General features: G+C 46.0%; 1 protein-coding gene across 1 annotated transcript in view; it reads right to left on the bottom strand.

Annotated features, from left to right (window-relative positions):
• Positions 1-15,609, bottom strand: part of LOC107115473 (cytochrome P450 2J2-like) — a 34,892-nt gene extending 19,283 nt beyond the window's left edge. Inside the window, exons 1-4 of the mRNA XM_015417191.1 lie at positions 15,453-15,609; positions 13,307-13,456; positions 12,274-12,434; positions 5,759-5,935 (exon numbers count right to left, since the gene is read on the bottom strand). Coding sequence (XP_015272677.1) covers positions 5,759-5,935; positions 12,274-12,434; positions 13,307-13,456; positions 15,453-15,579 — 615 coding nt within the window. The 5' untranslated portion in view covers positions 15,580-15,609. The remainder of the gene's footprint in view (positions 1-5,758; positions 5,936-12,273; positions 12,435-13,306; positions 13,457-15,452) is intronic.
• Between the last annotated feature and the right edge of the window lie 899 nt (positions 15,610-16,508).

The following is a 16,508-nucleotide window of genomic DNA, read 5'->3' as shown; positions in this document are numbered from 1 at the left end:
GTATTTATAGTCTGCCTTTCTCACAGGGGCTCAAGGTAGCTTACACAGAGTGAGTCAATACAATCGAAAGATGGGACAATCAATAAACAATGCAATAAGATTAGGTTCATAAACCCACTTAGAAATCGAAAAACAGAACTGAAGAAAAGCATAACTATTAACGTGACATGTGAAATGATGTAAAATTCCTTAGTAGGATCCTGGTTTCACCAAGCTAAACCACCGTCTGCAATAATTTTTCCAAGTAAGTTTGTGAATAATTTAGTGCAGTGCAACTCTATTGCCTGCACAGAAAAGCTCTCTTGAATAATTCAGTTATGCGTACCTATCCAAGGGACCCTGCTAAGTGGTAACAACCCACAATGAGAGAACTGCCTCCTTTCCTCATGGTGGTTGATGCAGTCTGTTTTCTTAAATGTTAAACGTAAAATATGGAGCAGAGGTCCATCAGTGGCTATTAGCCACAAGGTATAGATAGGGACTCTGGGGCAAGTAATGCTCTGTCTTCTTGGTGCTTGGGGGGGGTCAACTAATGTCCTGGCCCCACTGGTGGACATCCTGATGGCACCTGGTATTTCTGGCCACTGTGTGACACAGAGTGTTGGACTGGATGGTGTTACTTGTGTTACTGTACAGTTTCTCCCTCCCCCTTCTGGTTGCTAGCCTGTATTTTATTCTGCTGTAACGCCAAGCCAAACATCTGGAGGACGTGGTGTAGGAGTGAGCTTGAATGCTAGCTTGTTGCTTTTAGTTCCTGGGAACTGCACCTGTATTATGTCTGGAGATAGCAGTGTTCCCAGGGAATGAGCGCGCAACCATTTCCTTTCACCCGCCAGCGGGAAAGTGACCCATTGGTTATGTACCTGGTTCAAATCCCTTTATTATGCTTGCCCTAGCTGTTTGTACCCATTCCTAACAAAGAACTTGTTTGAGTGTCTTTCCAAAGCTTTGAAATAAAGAGGAGGAAGCAGCAGGAGGAGGTAAGTTCCCCCCATCCCGCCAGTTCCTCCCCGTCTCCTTCCCCCCCTCCCCCCCCCCTGCTCGATTTACCCCCCTTGCCTTCCCCCTGGCTCTGAAGTGAGGCCCGAGCGGCTTGCCGCTCAGCCCTTGCTGCTGTCCTCCCCCCCGAAGCAGCGGCGGTGGCCCGCGGTGAGGGAGTTCGCAGAGTTTTCCCTACGCATGCGCGGGGGATGCTCTGTCACTTTTGGGGGGGTTTAAGTATCCCCCCGGTATTTTTCTGGGTTTTTAGATTTTTGTGCACACCTGGGGATTGCCCCAAGTGTGCACAAAAATCTCCCTCCCCCCAGGTGCCCCCGATACACGGATTTAGGTATCCGCACGCACGGGGGCCACTTCGCTATTAGATACATAGATACTTCATATACCTGATAATAAAGGCTCCAGTACATGGAAACTTATGGCACAATCAGTCCTTTGGATACCACAAACCTCTGTTTGCTTTTTCATTGAACGAGTAAGGGGTAAATAGACATCCCCTCTCTTTGACTGCGATGTACTATTCTTGACATTTTTTGTACTCAGGCCTCTCTTCTGAACTTCCTGTGCTTTTTGCCTTCTCACATATAAGCACTGTTTGTTGCACAGGTGAGCATGTTGAGAAACTTGCATGCAAAGGCATGCCCAGAGCCTACCACAACATGAAAGGATCTAATAAATAGGTAGGGATGCCAAGATGAGGAAGTAGATTCAAACAAGATCTGTCTGAACTTTCCTAAGTCTATACAAATGCATTCACCTTGGCCTGGATAGCCTAGGCTAGCCTGATATCAGACCTTAGAAGCTAAGCAGGGTCTTAGCTTGGTCAGTATTTGGATGGGAGACCACCAAGTCCAGGGCTGTGACTCAGTGGCGGGAAATGGCCAACCACCTCTGAATGCCTCATGCCTTGAAAATCCCATTGGGTCACCATAAGTCAGCTATGACCTGACAGCAAAAAACAAACATGCACACTCACACACAGGAACTTAACTATTAGCCAGTACTTGGATAATGCTGTCTCCTCTGCTGAAGCAGCTAATATTCTACCAGAACTACACTATGGATGGGCACGAACTGGGTCACAAATTCCATGAATTTTAAGGCAGTTTGTGGCAGTTCATGAAAAGCAGAAAGTGGGGGTTTAAATGGCTCAAAGTCATTGAATCCCCTACTTTCTGCTCCCCGTAAAAAGTGGTGGTGAGCCATTTAAACCAAACAGAAAAGCAGCAGAGAACAGAAAGTAGGGGTCTTAAACCAATATGAACGAGTTCAGTTCATGAACCGATGTATCGATTTGTGTTACAGCCACAAACCATGAACCAAACCAGGAGTTATTTCCAGGCGGAACGCACAGGAACACCATTTCTGCAGTAACAAGCCCAGGGGATGGATACTTTGCATGCAGGGGATGGATATTTGCTTCAGGGCAGGCTCTCCTCCCACCCGCCCGCCTCCTCGTCCTCTTCCTCTTGGCTGTGGCGAGCGAGCAAGAGGGAGGGTGGAGGGAGGGTGAGCAAGCCCAATACAAGCGAGCCCAATAGTAGCAAAGAGAGTGTGGTGCCTTTAAGGAGGAGGTAAGTGGTGATTGAACAGGGGCTGAACACGGTGGGGCAAACTGCACACAGGAGCGCGAAGACCTGAGCTGCTTCAACCGATGGCTGTTTGCCCTATGTCTGCTTTGGAAGACAGGGAAAAAGCGGGCCGAAAAGCCCCTTCTCAGACCTCCAAACATTGGCCACTATTTCTGCAAAGAAAATGATGGAGGAGCAAAGGGGCAAAAGGAGATGGCAGTATTGCAGGTAGATCTGCTTTGGCGAGGCTGGCCAGCTGGCTTCTTCCGGTGAGCTCTTGTGTTACAAATATGGAAATCCATGGGGAACAGAGTGAATTCCCCCCGTCCTGTGGCTGCCCCCTTTTTCTTTTACTTCAAACTCTAAAGCAGAAAGAAAGAAAGGTGGTGTGTGTGTGTGTGTGCGCGTATGGACACAGAGAGACAGTGGAAGAAAACTATGAATTAAAAATAACATACCTTTTTCTAATCAGGCTTCTTACTATTCACAGTGCTCAAAAAGTTGGGGTGAAAATGTGGCTTCCGTTTAGGGTTGCCAAGTAGCACTTTCCTTGCCGGCGGGGGACTCCCATGCGGATCCCAGCGCGCACGCCGCATGCACGTCACAGGGAAGTGACGTCATGACACCGGGCACGCTGGGGGCAGGGCCATGACCCTACAAGGGAAAACCATAGAGTTTTCCCTTGTATGGCTGTGGCCCCGACCCCAGCGTGCCCGGCATCATAACGTCACTTTCCTGTGGCGTGCATGCTGGGGCGGGGTTCCCCCCGGGGCCACCCGGCGTCGGGGAACAGCCCTCTGGGGCGGGGGGATTTCTGCCCCCCGGGAGAACTTGGCAGCCCTACTTCTGTTCCTCCCACCCACCCCAGCAACACGCCTTTGCCAAAGTTTGTTTTCAACCAGCCTCTCCCCGCCCCTTCTCTCTGGCGTCCTCTTTGGATTTCTCCTGCTTTCCCACTCTTAGGCCGAGTTCAGACTAGCAGTTTGCCCCGATATAGGCACAAGCCAGAAACATTTCACAAATGGATTAAAGGGGCCGTTCACACAGGAACATCTGTCAGGCGCTCCCCAGCCGTACACAACCCGTCTTGTAACGCTTCCCTCCCGAGTTTAAAAGATGGCAGGTGAAAGTGGTATCAAACCCTGGAACGTGCGATTATCCCATGTCCATCCCGCTTCCCAGAAGCGTGAACGTGAAAAGCCAGAAAAAGCCACTTACAGCTGCGTCTCCGGGCCAACAGTGTAAACGCTCCCTTGCGCCTCCTCCCCGGTATGCTCCCGCATCAGTCGGTGCGGTGTGACTGGGAAAACCCGGAACAGTTTGTACAAAAAGGAAGGACAGGATTGCCCATTGGAAATAATGGGAGCCCGGAATGCCAATTGACTTGCATGCGCGCCTTTGAAATACATTACAGCTCAAGAATCAGGGCTATTTTGGGGCAGGAACGCACAGGAACAAAGTTCCAGCTGGCTCTCAAGTTGGCCACGCCCAGCAGGAACTCATTAGCATAATAGGCCACACCCAACAGCAGAAACTCATTAGGATTGGCTACATTAGGGGTGTGTGGCCTAACATGCAAAGGAGTTCCTGCTACAAAAAAAGGCACTGGGTTTTGACAACAAACAAGGTAAACAGAATAAGAAGGGAAAAGTGGGTGTGGCTGGATGACCACACTTCTGGTAACATAGGTGTGTGTGGCCTAATGTGCTAATGAGCAGTGCTGTCAGGGTGTGGCCTAATATGCTAATGAGTTTTGCTTTTGGGTGTGGCCTATTATGCTAATGAGTTCCTGCTGGGCTTTTTCTACAAAAAGAGCCCTGTGAATAGTTGCAAAGAAAATGTGGAATGGATTTTGTGAGTGTGTGTGTGTGTGTTTGAGCTTGGATGTCTGACTGCCCTGGATTGTATAGATGTCTCGTGGGGTTGCAGGGCAGCTGCGGCATAGTTGCATGTCTCCCATAGGGTTGCCAAATGGCGCCGGGGGGCGGGGAATCCCCCATTTTGACGGCCCAATTTTCGACGCGATGAAAATCGGGCCCAGGGAAACCCCACCCCCACGTGCGTGTCACCCGGAAGTGATGTCGCACGCTGGGGGCAGGGCCACGGCCATTTGAGGGGAAAACTCTTTGTGCATGCGCACACCCAGATTCCGGCCAGGAGCCCCCTGCTCCCGGCCAAAAGAGATTTGGCAACCCTAGTCTCCCACTTGCTCGGTTTGGGTTTTGAGTAAGAGAATTTCCCAGTGTGTTGGGCCCCCTGGAACAAATCTGTTGGTTTCCCTCCCCCATTTTTAATAACACCCAACTAAGGCAGATCATGTCTCGCCTGATCTTAGTGTAGGGCTATCCTTGCTACAGCCTGCCTTGATGTGTTTGTGGTAGATGGCAAATTGTGTACATGGCGCTGGTGTGATGTCTGTTTGGGATTATACCTTGTCTGGCCTTAATGTGTGTGAAGGTGCAATAGAATGCATGCTCCTCAAGATTGCTATAAACATTACCCTTTTAATTAATATCTCTCCCAGGCATGTGGTTGCCAAAATAATCTTTGTTTTCCTGATTTATTGCAGAAAAAGCAAAAGCATACTATCTTGATCTGTATTTTCATGTTTGTTGTAAGGTAGCTTCCCTGCAAAAGCAACCTAAAGTGTCTTTAGTCAAAGGGTAAAGCTGTCTCGCCAGCTCTGAGTTGGGAAATACCTGGAGATATTTGGGGTGGAGCCTGAGCGGTGGGTGTTGCCTTCTGACACACTTCCGGTGATGTCAGGGGGTGTGGCATATGCAAATGAGTTATGCTAATGCACATTTGCACCTCTTTTTCTACGAAATGACCCCTGGACCAACCCAAAATGCAAAAATGTGCTTCATGCCCATCCCTAAACTACACTGCTCCACCAATTCCTGTGCGTTACAAATGCTTTAAAATTTCTGACCCGTCGAAATGTTTCTAAGTATTACATAACAACTCAAAACTGAGTCAGAAAGTGGGAAGAGGTTGGAACAAAAATCCGTATTGGTCCACACAAAATTTAAAACCAAGAACGAAATCTGTGCCATGCCTTTTATTAGAACCAACCATTTCAATCCTTTTGTACAGGAAATAGATAAATAAAAGTTAAAAGATTGCAGTTTGCCTTTACCTTCTTTTCATTGAGTGTATCTGATTTCCCATACAAGATGGAAACTTACTTTCTCCATGTGAAATAAATAGAAGTCAATGAAATCCTGTGGATCGTGTGCAGCATGTCGCTCCTTGTGCTGCTGTATCTCCTCCTTTGCAAATGATCGCACGGTCTCTGCATATGCAAGCACCTTCTTGTGGGGACCTGGGAGACGTTCCATGAGCCTTGGGAAAAGTATATACAACTGCATCAAAGAAGAATGAAAAATCCTGTCATAACCAGGAGAACATGTCAGTAACACGGTCTATGGAACAACTCCTTTGGGTTCTCACGCCAGCATCCTGGCTCGGATTACATCGGCCCCTGCCACACGGGGGGAAAAAACACCGGCAAAGTGCGGCTTTTAAAAGCCGCACCAAAATAGACACACTGCGGTGGGGTCCCACGGATCCTATGAGCCGTGGCGCGTTGCTCCCCGGCACGATCAGATGCCGGGGAGGAAGCCACGGTCGGGAGACCGAGGCAGCCGGCTGCACATGCATGCGCATGCACAGTTCGGCCAGGAGCTGGGGATGCGCCGGCAGAAGGATGCGCCAGCGATCCCACAGCCACACTTGCCACGGCCGTTCAGGTAAGACCTCCTCAGGAGGTGGTTTAGTTTAGATGCAGGTTTTCGGCCGGAAGGGCCGGATCGGGGACGGGTGCGCAACGTTTCCCAGATGTTGCAGTGGGATCGCGCCCATTTGCTGTGCCCCCGATCCATCCCTCTCCCGGCCCCAAACCTTTTGTGTGACCGGGGCCATCAATTCACTTTGCTCTCAGTGGGTGAAAGGTGGGACCAATTGAGAAAGGCTGAGAAGAAATTCTAATGAAGGGCCAATATTAAAAACCTAGTTTTAACTTATAATATACAAAAATACGAGGATTTATTAGAAAGACAGTTAAAAACATACATAAGGGCCCAATGAAAGCCTCGTAAAAAAGTATAGCCTAAACCCAAGGGCCAGTACACATGACCTGATGCATTTCTGCTTTATTGGGACCTTCTTCAGAGGTCAAACAATATTGAGGTACACATAACTTAAATACATATTGCAATAAGATAACCAATAAGTGAATATTGGACCAGGAAGAGGAAGGTTAAGCAGCAAGATCTTGTATATTATAAGTTTCAACCAGGTTTTTAATACTGGCCCTTCATTAGACTTTCTTCTCACCCTTTTGGTTCTTGGTTCCAGTTTTTGGGTCAGGTTTGTTTTCACTGGGACCAGTTCAGAAGCCTATTGATGAGTATCACATTTAATTACAGATTCAGGTGGGTAGCCGTGTTGGCGTGAAGCTACAGAACAATGTTTGAGTCCAGTGGCACCTTTAAGACTTTGTTGGTACCTTTCTTAAAGGTACCACCGGATTAAAACAATTAATTACTGCCTACTTCTATGCTTCAACAACCTCAGATATGCAGACAATACCACTCTAATGGCAGAAAGTGAAGAGGACCTTAAGAGCCTCTTGCTCAGAGTAAAAGAGGAGAGTGCAAAAGTGGGCTTGAAGCTCCACATAAAAAAAACTAATTCCCTGGAAGGCCAGATACTGAAGCTGAAGCTCAAATACTTTGGCCACCCAATGAGAAGGGAGCACTCACTGGAGAAGACCCTGATGCTGGGAAAGACTGAAGGTCAAAGAAGACGGGGACGACAAAGGATGAGATGGTGAGACAGTGTCATAGATGCAACGAACATGAAGTTGAGCCAACTTCAGAGGACGGTGGAAGACCGGAAGGCCTGGCGTGATCTGGTCCATGGGGTCGCAAAGAGTCAGACTCGACTGGGCAACTGAACAACAACTTCTATGCTGGCAACTGTAAATACATTTGATGAACACATGAAGCTGCCTTATACTGAATCAGACTCTTGGTCCATTGAGGTCAATATTGTCTACTCAGGCTGGCAGCAGCTCGCCAGGGGCTCAGGCAGAGGTCTTTCTCATCACCTACCATCTGGTCCTTCCAACTGGGGACTGAATGTGGGATCGTCTGCATACCAAGCGGATGCTCTACCACTGAGCTTTGTATGCCTCTCTGGCATAGCACAACTAAGATGAGGACAAGTGACACAGAGGGTACTTGGTCATATGAATACGGAATATGTTGTGAGAATGTCAGTCATAGTGTAGTACGACAAAGGCATGGGCTAAAATCAATGCTCCCTCTAAGCTGTGGAGTCTTGTGAGCAAATGTTCCACTTTGTGAGCGACTGGCATTCAAGTTGTGAGCGAGCGATTTGGCTGCTGCATCAATTAGATTGCTCTGGAGGCATCCTTCCTGAGCTAAGACGAAAATGTGTGAGCCGGAGGCTAAAAAAACCTGTGAGCTAGCTCACACTCACTCAGCTTAGAGGGGACACTGGTTAAAACGATAAAATACAAGGGTGGCAAAGGTGTCTCCGTGTCACTACACGTGACTCCATGCCTGGAGAAGTAATGGGCTGGATGAGGGTAAAGAAACTGAAACTTAGGTCAAATCTGCATTTATCTTTCCCACTGGTGTCCCAGCCTTTTGACTCCGTCTTCAAAAAAGCTGTCTACATTTGGTGTCGTTTTCACACCTCAAAAGTGCTAGCATACTTTTGCACGTCCACATATGTTTATCGTCTTTTCGGGGCGGCTCCACTGTCATTGCGTCTCTGCACTGCTTTAAAAGAATCTTCTCCAAACAACATTCAAACAAGCATAGAGAAAGACAGTGTCACAACAGCATGAAACTAATTTAAAAATGCAAATGCAGATTTGACCTATATCTTGTTATTGTAATGGCCTATGGCTAAAGGCAATAAAAACTGAACCTGAACTCAGCTTAGAGGGAACACTGATCTAGACTCAACTATGTTGGATTCTCTGAACTTGGTACTGCCAGGGAACCATGGAAAGATAGCAGAGTGCTCAAAGGCTTTAATGCAGCAGAGCTTGGGACTAGGTGTGGCAACAGACTTACAAAATTACACGAAGTCAGCAGTCAGTTCAAAAGCGCATAAGTAACTTCTATTAAAGGAGATACATGCTTGAGGCTGCAGGTGAGAGATAGATATAGATGACCTATTCTAACTAACTAGATGGTGCTGGATGCAGGACGCATGCCCAGCCTCCATGGTGCAAGATGGAGATCATGCACCTTCTTTGCAAGCATGCGAGAGAGAAGAGAGTGTGAGCGGAAGCAGAGGAAATTGTCCCAAAGAGAAGCATTCTACTTCAAAGGAAAGGACCAGATAGCAGGAAGGAAAAGGATGATCTATGTGTCCTGACCTTTATCTGTCTAAACTCTTTGGTGCCATCTTCTCAAGTCTGAAACAGGAGACAGCACAAAGTCCTCCACTTCTAACAAACTATTGCAATGTGCTCTTCTTGAGGCTACCTTGGAAGAGTGTTCATAAACTGCAGCTACGGCAGAATGCTGCTGGTTGGGGCCCACCACTGAGAGCATGTGACTTCAATACTACTGCAATTACATTGGCTACTGGAATATCTGAAGACCATCTTCTCCCACACATTATTTCCTGGGAATTAAGATCACAGGGAGATGGCCTCCTCACTGTTCCACCAATCAGAAGCTCATCTGGTGTGCACAGGAGAGGGCCTTTTTGATGGCAGCCCTACAATTATGGAACAACCTCCTCAGTGTTGGAAAAATTGTCAAAATAGTTAAATATTCAGAGATTGCAATGGATCTTAGCTTCACTGGACAGGAAGCATTTTCTTCTATGTAAAAATCTTTATTTCTAAGGGAAGGATTCACAGGAAATCTACAAAACAACAAAGACACCTAAGGCTACATCTTTACACTTTGACCACATGGTCTACAACAATGGAGATTCTTCTTCTTCTTGACTCCTAGAAGAAAATGACCTGAATACATTAACCAATGATTGTGAGTAAACAGACTTCAGTTTCACGGGCTTTGTTTCCATTGGCTCTGTGCCAGGTTTCCTTCCAGGTCAGTCTAAACAATAGCACACAAGGTAAGCACACATTAACCCTATAATGACTGAATTTTAGACCTTGCAACACACATATTTCCAACACTCAAGGAGGTGTGCCTGGCCCTCTCACTTTAGATCTTTGGAAGGCAGTTGAAGACAATTTATTTAGGACCACATTTGACTAATTTAGGCCCCGGTCACACTGGGGGGAATAGGCACGGCCAAAGTGCGGCTTTTTTGAGCCACACCGAAAGAGACGCGCGGCGGCGGCGGGATCAGACAGATCCCCCGAGCTGCCGCGCAGTTGCTCCCCGGCATGATCAGATGCCGGGGGCAAACCACGGACTGCAGAGCGAGGCGAGCCCGCTGCGCATGTGCACGCCTGTGCAGTTTGCCCGGGGGCCTCACATGCTGTCGGAGACGGGTGCCCCAGCAATCCCACGGCCGCCCCTGCTGCGGATTTTCAGCTAAGTAGTAGTGTTTTCTAGGGGTTTTTTAGATGCGCAGTTTCGCCCGGAAGGGATGGATCGGGGAAAGTTTTGCTCCGCTTTCCAGATGTTGCGGTGTGATCGCGCCCGCTTGATGCGCCCCCGATCCATCCCTCTCACGTGGCAAATCCTCCCATGTGACCGGGGCCTTAGCTTATTTGTCAGCAGTCCTAGTTGGGAATTTTCAATTGTGGTCTCTTTGTGTGTTTGTGTTATTAATAATTGTTGTTTTATTTATATGGTAAGCCACTTTGAGTTCTGTAAGGTAGAAAGGTAGCTAAAATATGTTTTAAATATTATTTATATGGTAAGCCACTTTGAGTTCTGTAAGGTAGAAAGGTGGCTAAAAGATACTTTAAATAGATAAGATAAGCAAGTGAACACTCCTATTTCTTGAGAGTGGGTACTGCCCCTGACCAAAGATAACAGCCTAAAGCAAGAACGCTGCTGAATCAGACCAATGTTCCATCTAGTCAAGCATCCTGTCTCATACAGTGGCCAACAAGTTCCTCTGGACAGCCAACAACTGAGCCCGCTTGCTTGGAGGGTGGGATCCAAATTGAATCAAAGAAATAAAAAATAGAGGCTGAAGCCTTCACAAGAACATCAGAAAAACCATGCTGGATCAGCCCAGTGGTCCATCTAGTCCAGCATCCTGTCTCACACACCGACCAACCAGTTCCTCTGGAGGGCCAACAACAGGGCACAGGGTTTGCCCCTGATGTTGCCTCCTGGCTCTGGGATTCAGAGGCTTAGTGCATCTGAATGTGGAGGTTCCCCTCAGTCACCATGGCTAGTAGCCAATTAATCTATCTAATTCCCTTTGAAAGCTGTATATTTGTGTGACCATCACTACATCCTCTGGCAGCAAATTTTTCAGAACCATCAGTGCTTGTCAAGCCAATATATTTAGAAATGCTTCTGAATCCATCACCTAAAAATACAGTTATTCAGGCCCAGCCTGGAAGGATAGGTACTCTCAGAGACAAGATCTGTCAGAACCAACAGAAACAAAGAAATAAACAAACAAAAAAGACTTACGCCATGGATCGGGGACCTCGCATGCTGCCGGAGACGGGAGCACCGGCGATCCACAGCCGCCCCTGCTGTGGATTTTCAGGTAAGTAGTAGTGTTTTTTAGGGGTTTTTTAGATGCACACTTTCGCCCGGAAGGGACAGATTAGAGACGGGGGCGCTTCGCTTCCCAGATGTTGCGGTGTGATCATGCCCGCTTGATGAGCCCCTGATCTGTCCCTCTCACATGGCAAATCCTCCCGTGTGACCGGGGCCTTAGCTTATTTGTCGGCAGTCCTAGTTGGGAATTTTCAATTGTGGTCTCTTTGTGTGTTTGTGTTATTAATAATTGTTGTCTTATTTATATTGTAAGCCGTCTTGAGTTCTGTAAGGTAGAAAGGTGGCTAAAAGATGTTTTAAATAGATAAGATAAGCAAATGAACACTCCCATTTCTTGAGAGTGGGTACTGCCCCTGACCAAAGATAACAGCCTAAAGCAAGAACGCTGCTGAATCAGACCAATGTTCCATCTAGTCAAGCATCCTGTCTCATACAGTGGCCAACCAGTTCCTCTGGACAGCCAACAACTGAGCCCCCTTGCGGGGACGGTGGGATCCAAATTGAATCAAAGAAATAAAAAATAGAGGCTGAAGCCTTCATAAGAAAATCAGAAAAACCTAGCTGGATCATACCAGTGAGGGTCCATCTAGTCCAGCATCCTGTCTCACACACCGACTAACCAGTTCCTCTGGAGGGCAAACCACAGGGCAGAGAGGCCGAGGCCTTCCCCTGTGGTTGCCTCCTGGCTCTGGGATTCAGAGGCTTAGTGCATCTGAATGTGGGGGTTCCCCTGATAGACTTATTCTCCATTAATCTATCTAATCCCCTTTGAAAGCTGTATATTTCTGTGACCATCACTACATCCTCTGGCAGCAAATTTTTCAGAACCATCAGTGCTTGTCAAGCCAATATATTTAGAAATGCTTCTGAATCCATCACCTAAAGATACAGTTATTCAGGCCCAGCCTGGAAGGAGAGGTACTCTCAGAGACAAGATCTGTCAGAACCAACAGAAACAAAGAAATAAACAAACAAAAAAGACTTACGCCATGGAAAAAGCTCCCGCCAAAGTTTGCAGCATAGCCAATGGCTTCCAACAACCTGATGAATTGTTCATCTTCAACAGAAAATCGATGTCCGAAAACCACAGCACAGATCACATTGGAGACAGAATTAGTAATGGGCAATGAAGGATCAAGAGGATGCCCTGTAATTTAAATGAAGTTAATTACAGAATATCATTATGAGCAGGGGCCGTTTAGTAAAAAAAGAGGTGCAGGAGCTCATTAGCATAAGTCATTAGCATAACTTGTTTGCACATGCCACACCCCCTGACATCACCGGAAGTGTGTCAGAAGGCAACACCCACCGCTCAGGCTCCACTGGACTGTTTTGGATTGCTAGCAATGTAGGGGGGGAACGCCAGATCTGCCCTCACAGAGGAGGGAGAGCTTGTACCTGAAGGTGGGGGGGCTCTGCAACTTACCTGGCTGCTTCTTGCTCCTTGTGGCTCAACTGAGGGCTGCTGGGAGCAGGCGTGGGGCTTGCTGCATGTGCCCACCCCCTGGGCTCCTTACTGCCGGAGCTCCACTCCTGTGCCCTCCCACAGGAAATGACCCCTGATTATGAGCATATTAAAAAGTTGAGCTTTCCAAATTATTATTATTACTTCTGATTAGCATTGGTAGTGGAGAATCCACATGATAGTTTTCCTTGAATGTCCTTTTTTCAGCCCTGCTCAGCAGTCATTTCCCTTCCCTAATATGAGAGGGATTTCCATTTAAGAACTCAATCATTGCTAGATCGCAGCAATGCAATGATGTTCTAACAATTTAGTGACACCCATATAAAGAAAGAGCAAGATGGGTAGCCGTGTTATTCTGTCTGCTTGATAGAGCAACATATCATGGATGGGGATGCAAGTGACCGAAGAGACATAATTTCAGTGCTCTGCATATGCAGGACATAGGTCGTTTATAGTCCTAGGCGTAGCCAAATTAATTCAAGCACCTAGTGGGTAATGACAAGGAGGTCGACCACAAAACTTGTGGGCCAGCTCAGTTTCCTAATTCCACGTACCTTTTGCACGTGCAAAAGTCTCAACAAGCTGATGGGCCTCCTCTTCTACTTGGTGCTCCATGCCTTTCTTCCCAAGTCCCAGCTTCCGCATGGTGGCTAGGCCGAACTTCCTCTGCTGCTTCCACGTGTGGCCGTTTGACAATACAATGCCTGCAGCCGTGAAGAATCCGTGACAAATTAGTATGAAAGCACATTATTATTTCAAAAGTGTTTAGGTTTCCAGCTTAGAAAACATCAAAGTTAATCCTTAGGTATGCTTATGAATGGAATGGTTTACTAATTCTTTAAGAACCATAGAAGCGCAACTCTGCTGCAGAATCAGTCCCTGTCGGGTGCAGCAAATGTTCCCTCTAAGCTATGGAGTCCTTTTGAGCAAAAATTCTACTTTGTGAGCTACTGGCATGAAAGTTGTGAGCAGGTGATATACTGCATATATTTTTAAAAATTTATTTATTGAAGTAATTCATCTTGCTTCCATATAACTCAAACAATACATACCATAACATATATTACATACTTCAATACAATAAATGCTTCTTTCCCCATTCCCCTTTCTCCCTCTCTCGAAATGACCAGCAATAATTCCTTGATTTATAACTTTAACCATGAGCACACCTTTTGAAGTTTAACCAATATATTATTATTGCCCCCCCTGCTTTTACCCATCTTATATACCCTAACCATCTCTTCTTGACTTCCACAATCTTATCCTCACTTAACTTTTCCTGTTTTAATATCGTTAATATGTCCGACTGTATCCATTCATATAAGTAATCATTCCATCTGTCTATACACCATTTTGTAGCATCTTTCCAGCCAAACGCTATAACCGCATGGGCAGCTAAAATCATAGCTTTAAGTAAATCCTGATATGGTTTTTCTATTTTACAGTTCCCTAAAATCCCCATGATTAATACTTTCCCTGATAACTCCACTTTAACCTTACATACTTCCTCCACCTTCTCCAATATCTTTTGCCAAAAATTAACCACCTTAGAACACCCCCACCAAAGATGTACATAATAACCCTTTTCTTTTTTACAATGCCAACAATCGGATGTCAATCTCTTGATCATATAAGATAGCTGAGCAGGCGTCCTATACCATTTCAATATTAATTTCATCTCCATTTCTCTAAATTTTTCCATTTTTATATCACTAATACCTTTCATTATTTTATTTATCTCGTTTTCTGATAACTTTACATCTTTCTCCCATTTTGACTGTATTATACCAGTCATATAAATGTTATCTTCAATCAATCTGCTATATATCTTTCTTACAATACCCTTTTTATTCTCTTCTTTAATTGCATACGATTCTTCCATCGAGGTGTCCTCCTCATTTAATATTCCAGAATACTTCCTTTGTTTCAAAATATTGTATAAACTAATAACCAATATTGTCCTCCCCCTCTTTCCATTACTTCTTGCATCTGAATTAAATTCCCTTGAACATTATACATATCTTTCCCTTTCCATAGGTCCTTTACTTGTAGCTCTTTCCAAAAAGTTACCTCAAAATTTTTAAATTCCTCACTTAGTGATTCAAGTGGGGCCCACTTTGAAAGAGGAGGCATCCACTTAGTCTGTCCCCACCCATTTTTAATGCTGTCCATCTTGGACCTATTGTATTCTTGATCTCTTTTTTTAATCTTTGTGTAAATATTCCAAACCTGCCTTCTCCTCCATTTATACAGTCTTCCCATCAGACCCATTAATCCTTACTTTTACCATCCATTTCCAACAACATTTTTATTTAGAAAGCTTCATAATATCCTGCATAAATTAACCTGCATAAATTACTTTGCTCTGGAGCCATCCTTCCTGAGCTAAGACAAAAATGTGTGAGCCGGAGGCTCCCTAGGGTAGTGAATGGCGGGGTAGAAATCCAATCTCTTCTCTTCTTCTCCTCTTCTTAAGCCAACGCCTTCACATGCTAGTGCCACTAAACAATTCACTTCACTAAACAGTTATGTAGCAGTGCCAAATAACAAGGCTGGTAAAATACCCAGGAATTTCGGTATCCAGATTTCATCAGCCAGAGATATCGAAAAGTGACTGGAATAGCCATAGGATTCCTTCAGCCCCTGTGGCTTTTCGGCAGAGAAGACAAAGACAATCTTTTACTTTCCCCAACAACTCACCCTTTTCTTGCGCTAAGGCTTTAAGGAAATGACCCAGTGGTCGTTCAACAAAGTCTTCTGAGTGGTTTATCAGTGCTTCTTGTACTGCTTCGAATCCACACAGTACAACTAACGGTATGTGCCCCATCCACACGGTGTAAATGTTTCCGTATTGCTTTGCCACCTGCCATTTGCATCCAATGAGACAAGAGGAGTTACATTCAAACAAATTGGCTGAACTAATATAACACGTGTGCTTCAATAGAAGACATGCTCTTCATCCTTCCTTACCTTGGCAGCTCCAGTCCATAGGCTTCTCTCCTCTCAGCTCATTCTTCCTTCTCCTGGAGACACTCTCACTTCTAAGCTTTCCGTTGCCCCTGATTGAGAGCCAGTTTGGTGTAGTGGTTAAGTGTACAGAGTCTAATCTGGGAGAACCGGGTTTGATTCCCCACTCCTCCACTTGCACCTGCTGATGTGACCTTGGGTCAGTCACAAGCTCTGGCAAAGCTGTTCTCTCAAGGGCAGTTTCTGCCAGAGCTCCCTCAGCCCCACCTACCTCACAGGGTGTCTGTTGTGGGAAGGGGAAGGGGAAGGAGGTAGTAAACCGCTCTGAGACTCCAAGTGAAGGGCGGGGTATAAATCCAATCTCTTCTTCTTCTTCTTCTTCTTCTTCTTCTTCTTCTTTCAGCACCCATATTTTGCCTCGGTTTCTGAGCGCATCCTATTCTTCCATTCTGCATCCCCTCCTTCTTCCACTTCCAGTTTGTGCCAGGGCTTTTTCTTGTTTCTGCATTTGTTTTACAGGGTTCTGCATTCAGACCACTTCCAGCACACTCTTGCCCCGCAGCCACCAAAACTCCTTTTGCTGCGATTCTTGGTTCTCATCCACTTTTGAATTGCTAATCTTCTCTAAAGTAGAATTGTTTCTGCAGGTATTTAAGTGCTGCTCACTGCCCGCCCCTGTTTCCACCTCTCCCTCCCCATTCTGTTTTCTTTCCCTCCTTTTCAAAGACTAAAGAGGACATGTCCTCCTGCTCAGAATTTTTTTTAAAAAGCCATAGAGAGCATAAGAAG

The sequence above is a fragment of the Gekko japonicus genome, unplaced genomic scaffold, assembly GCF_001447785.1.
Source record: "Gekko japonicus isolate JY-2015 unplaced genomic scaffold, Gekko_japonicus_V1.1 scaffold1341, whole genome shotgun sequence".
NCBI lineage: Eukaryota > Metazoa > Chordata > Lepidosauria > Squamata > Gekkonidae > Gekko > Gekko japonicus.
This window is presented reverse-complemented; position numbering and strand designations above follow the sequence as displayed.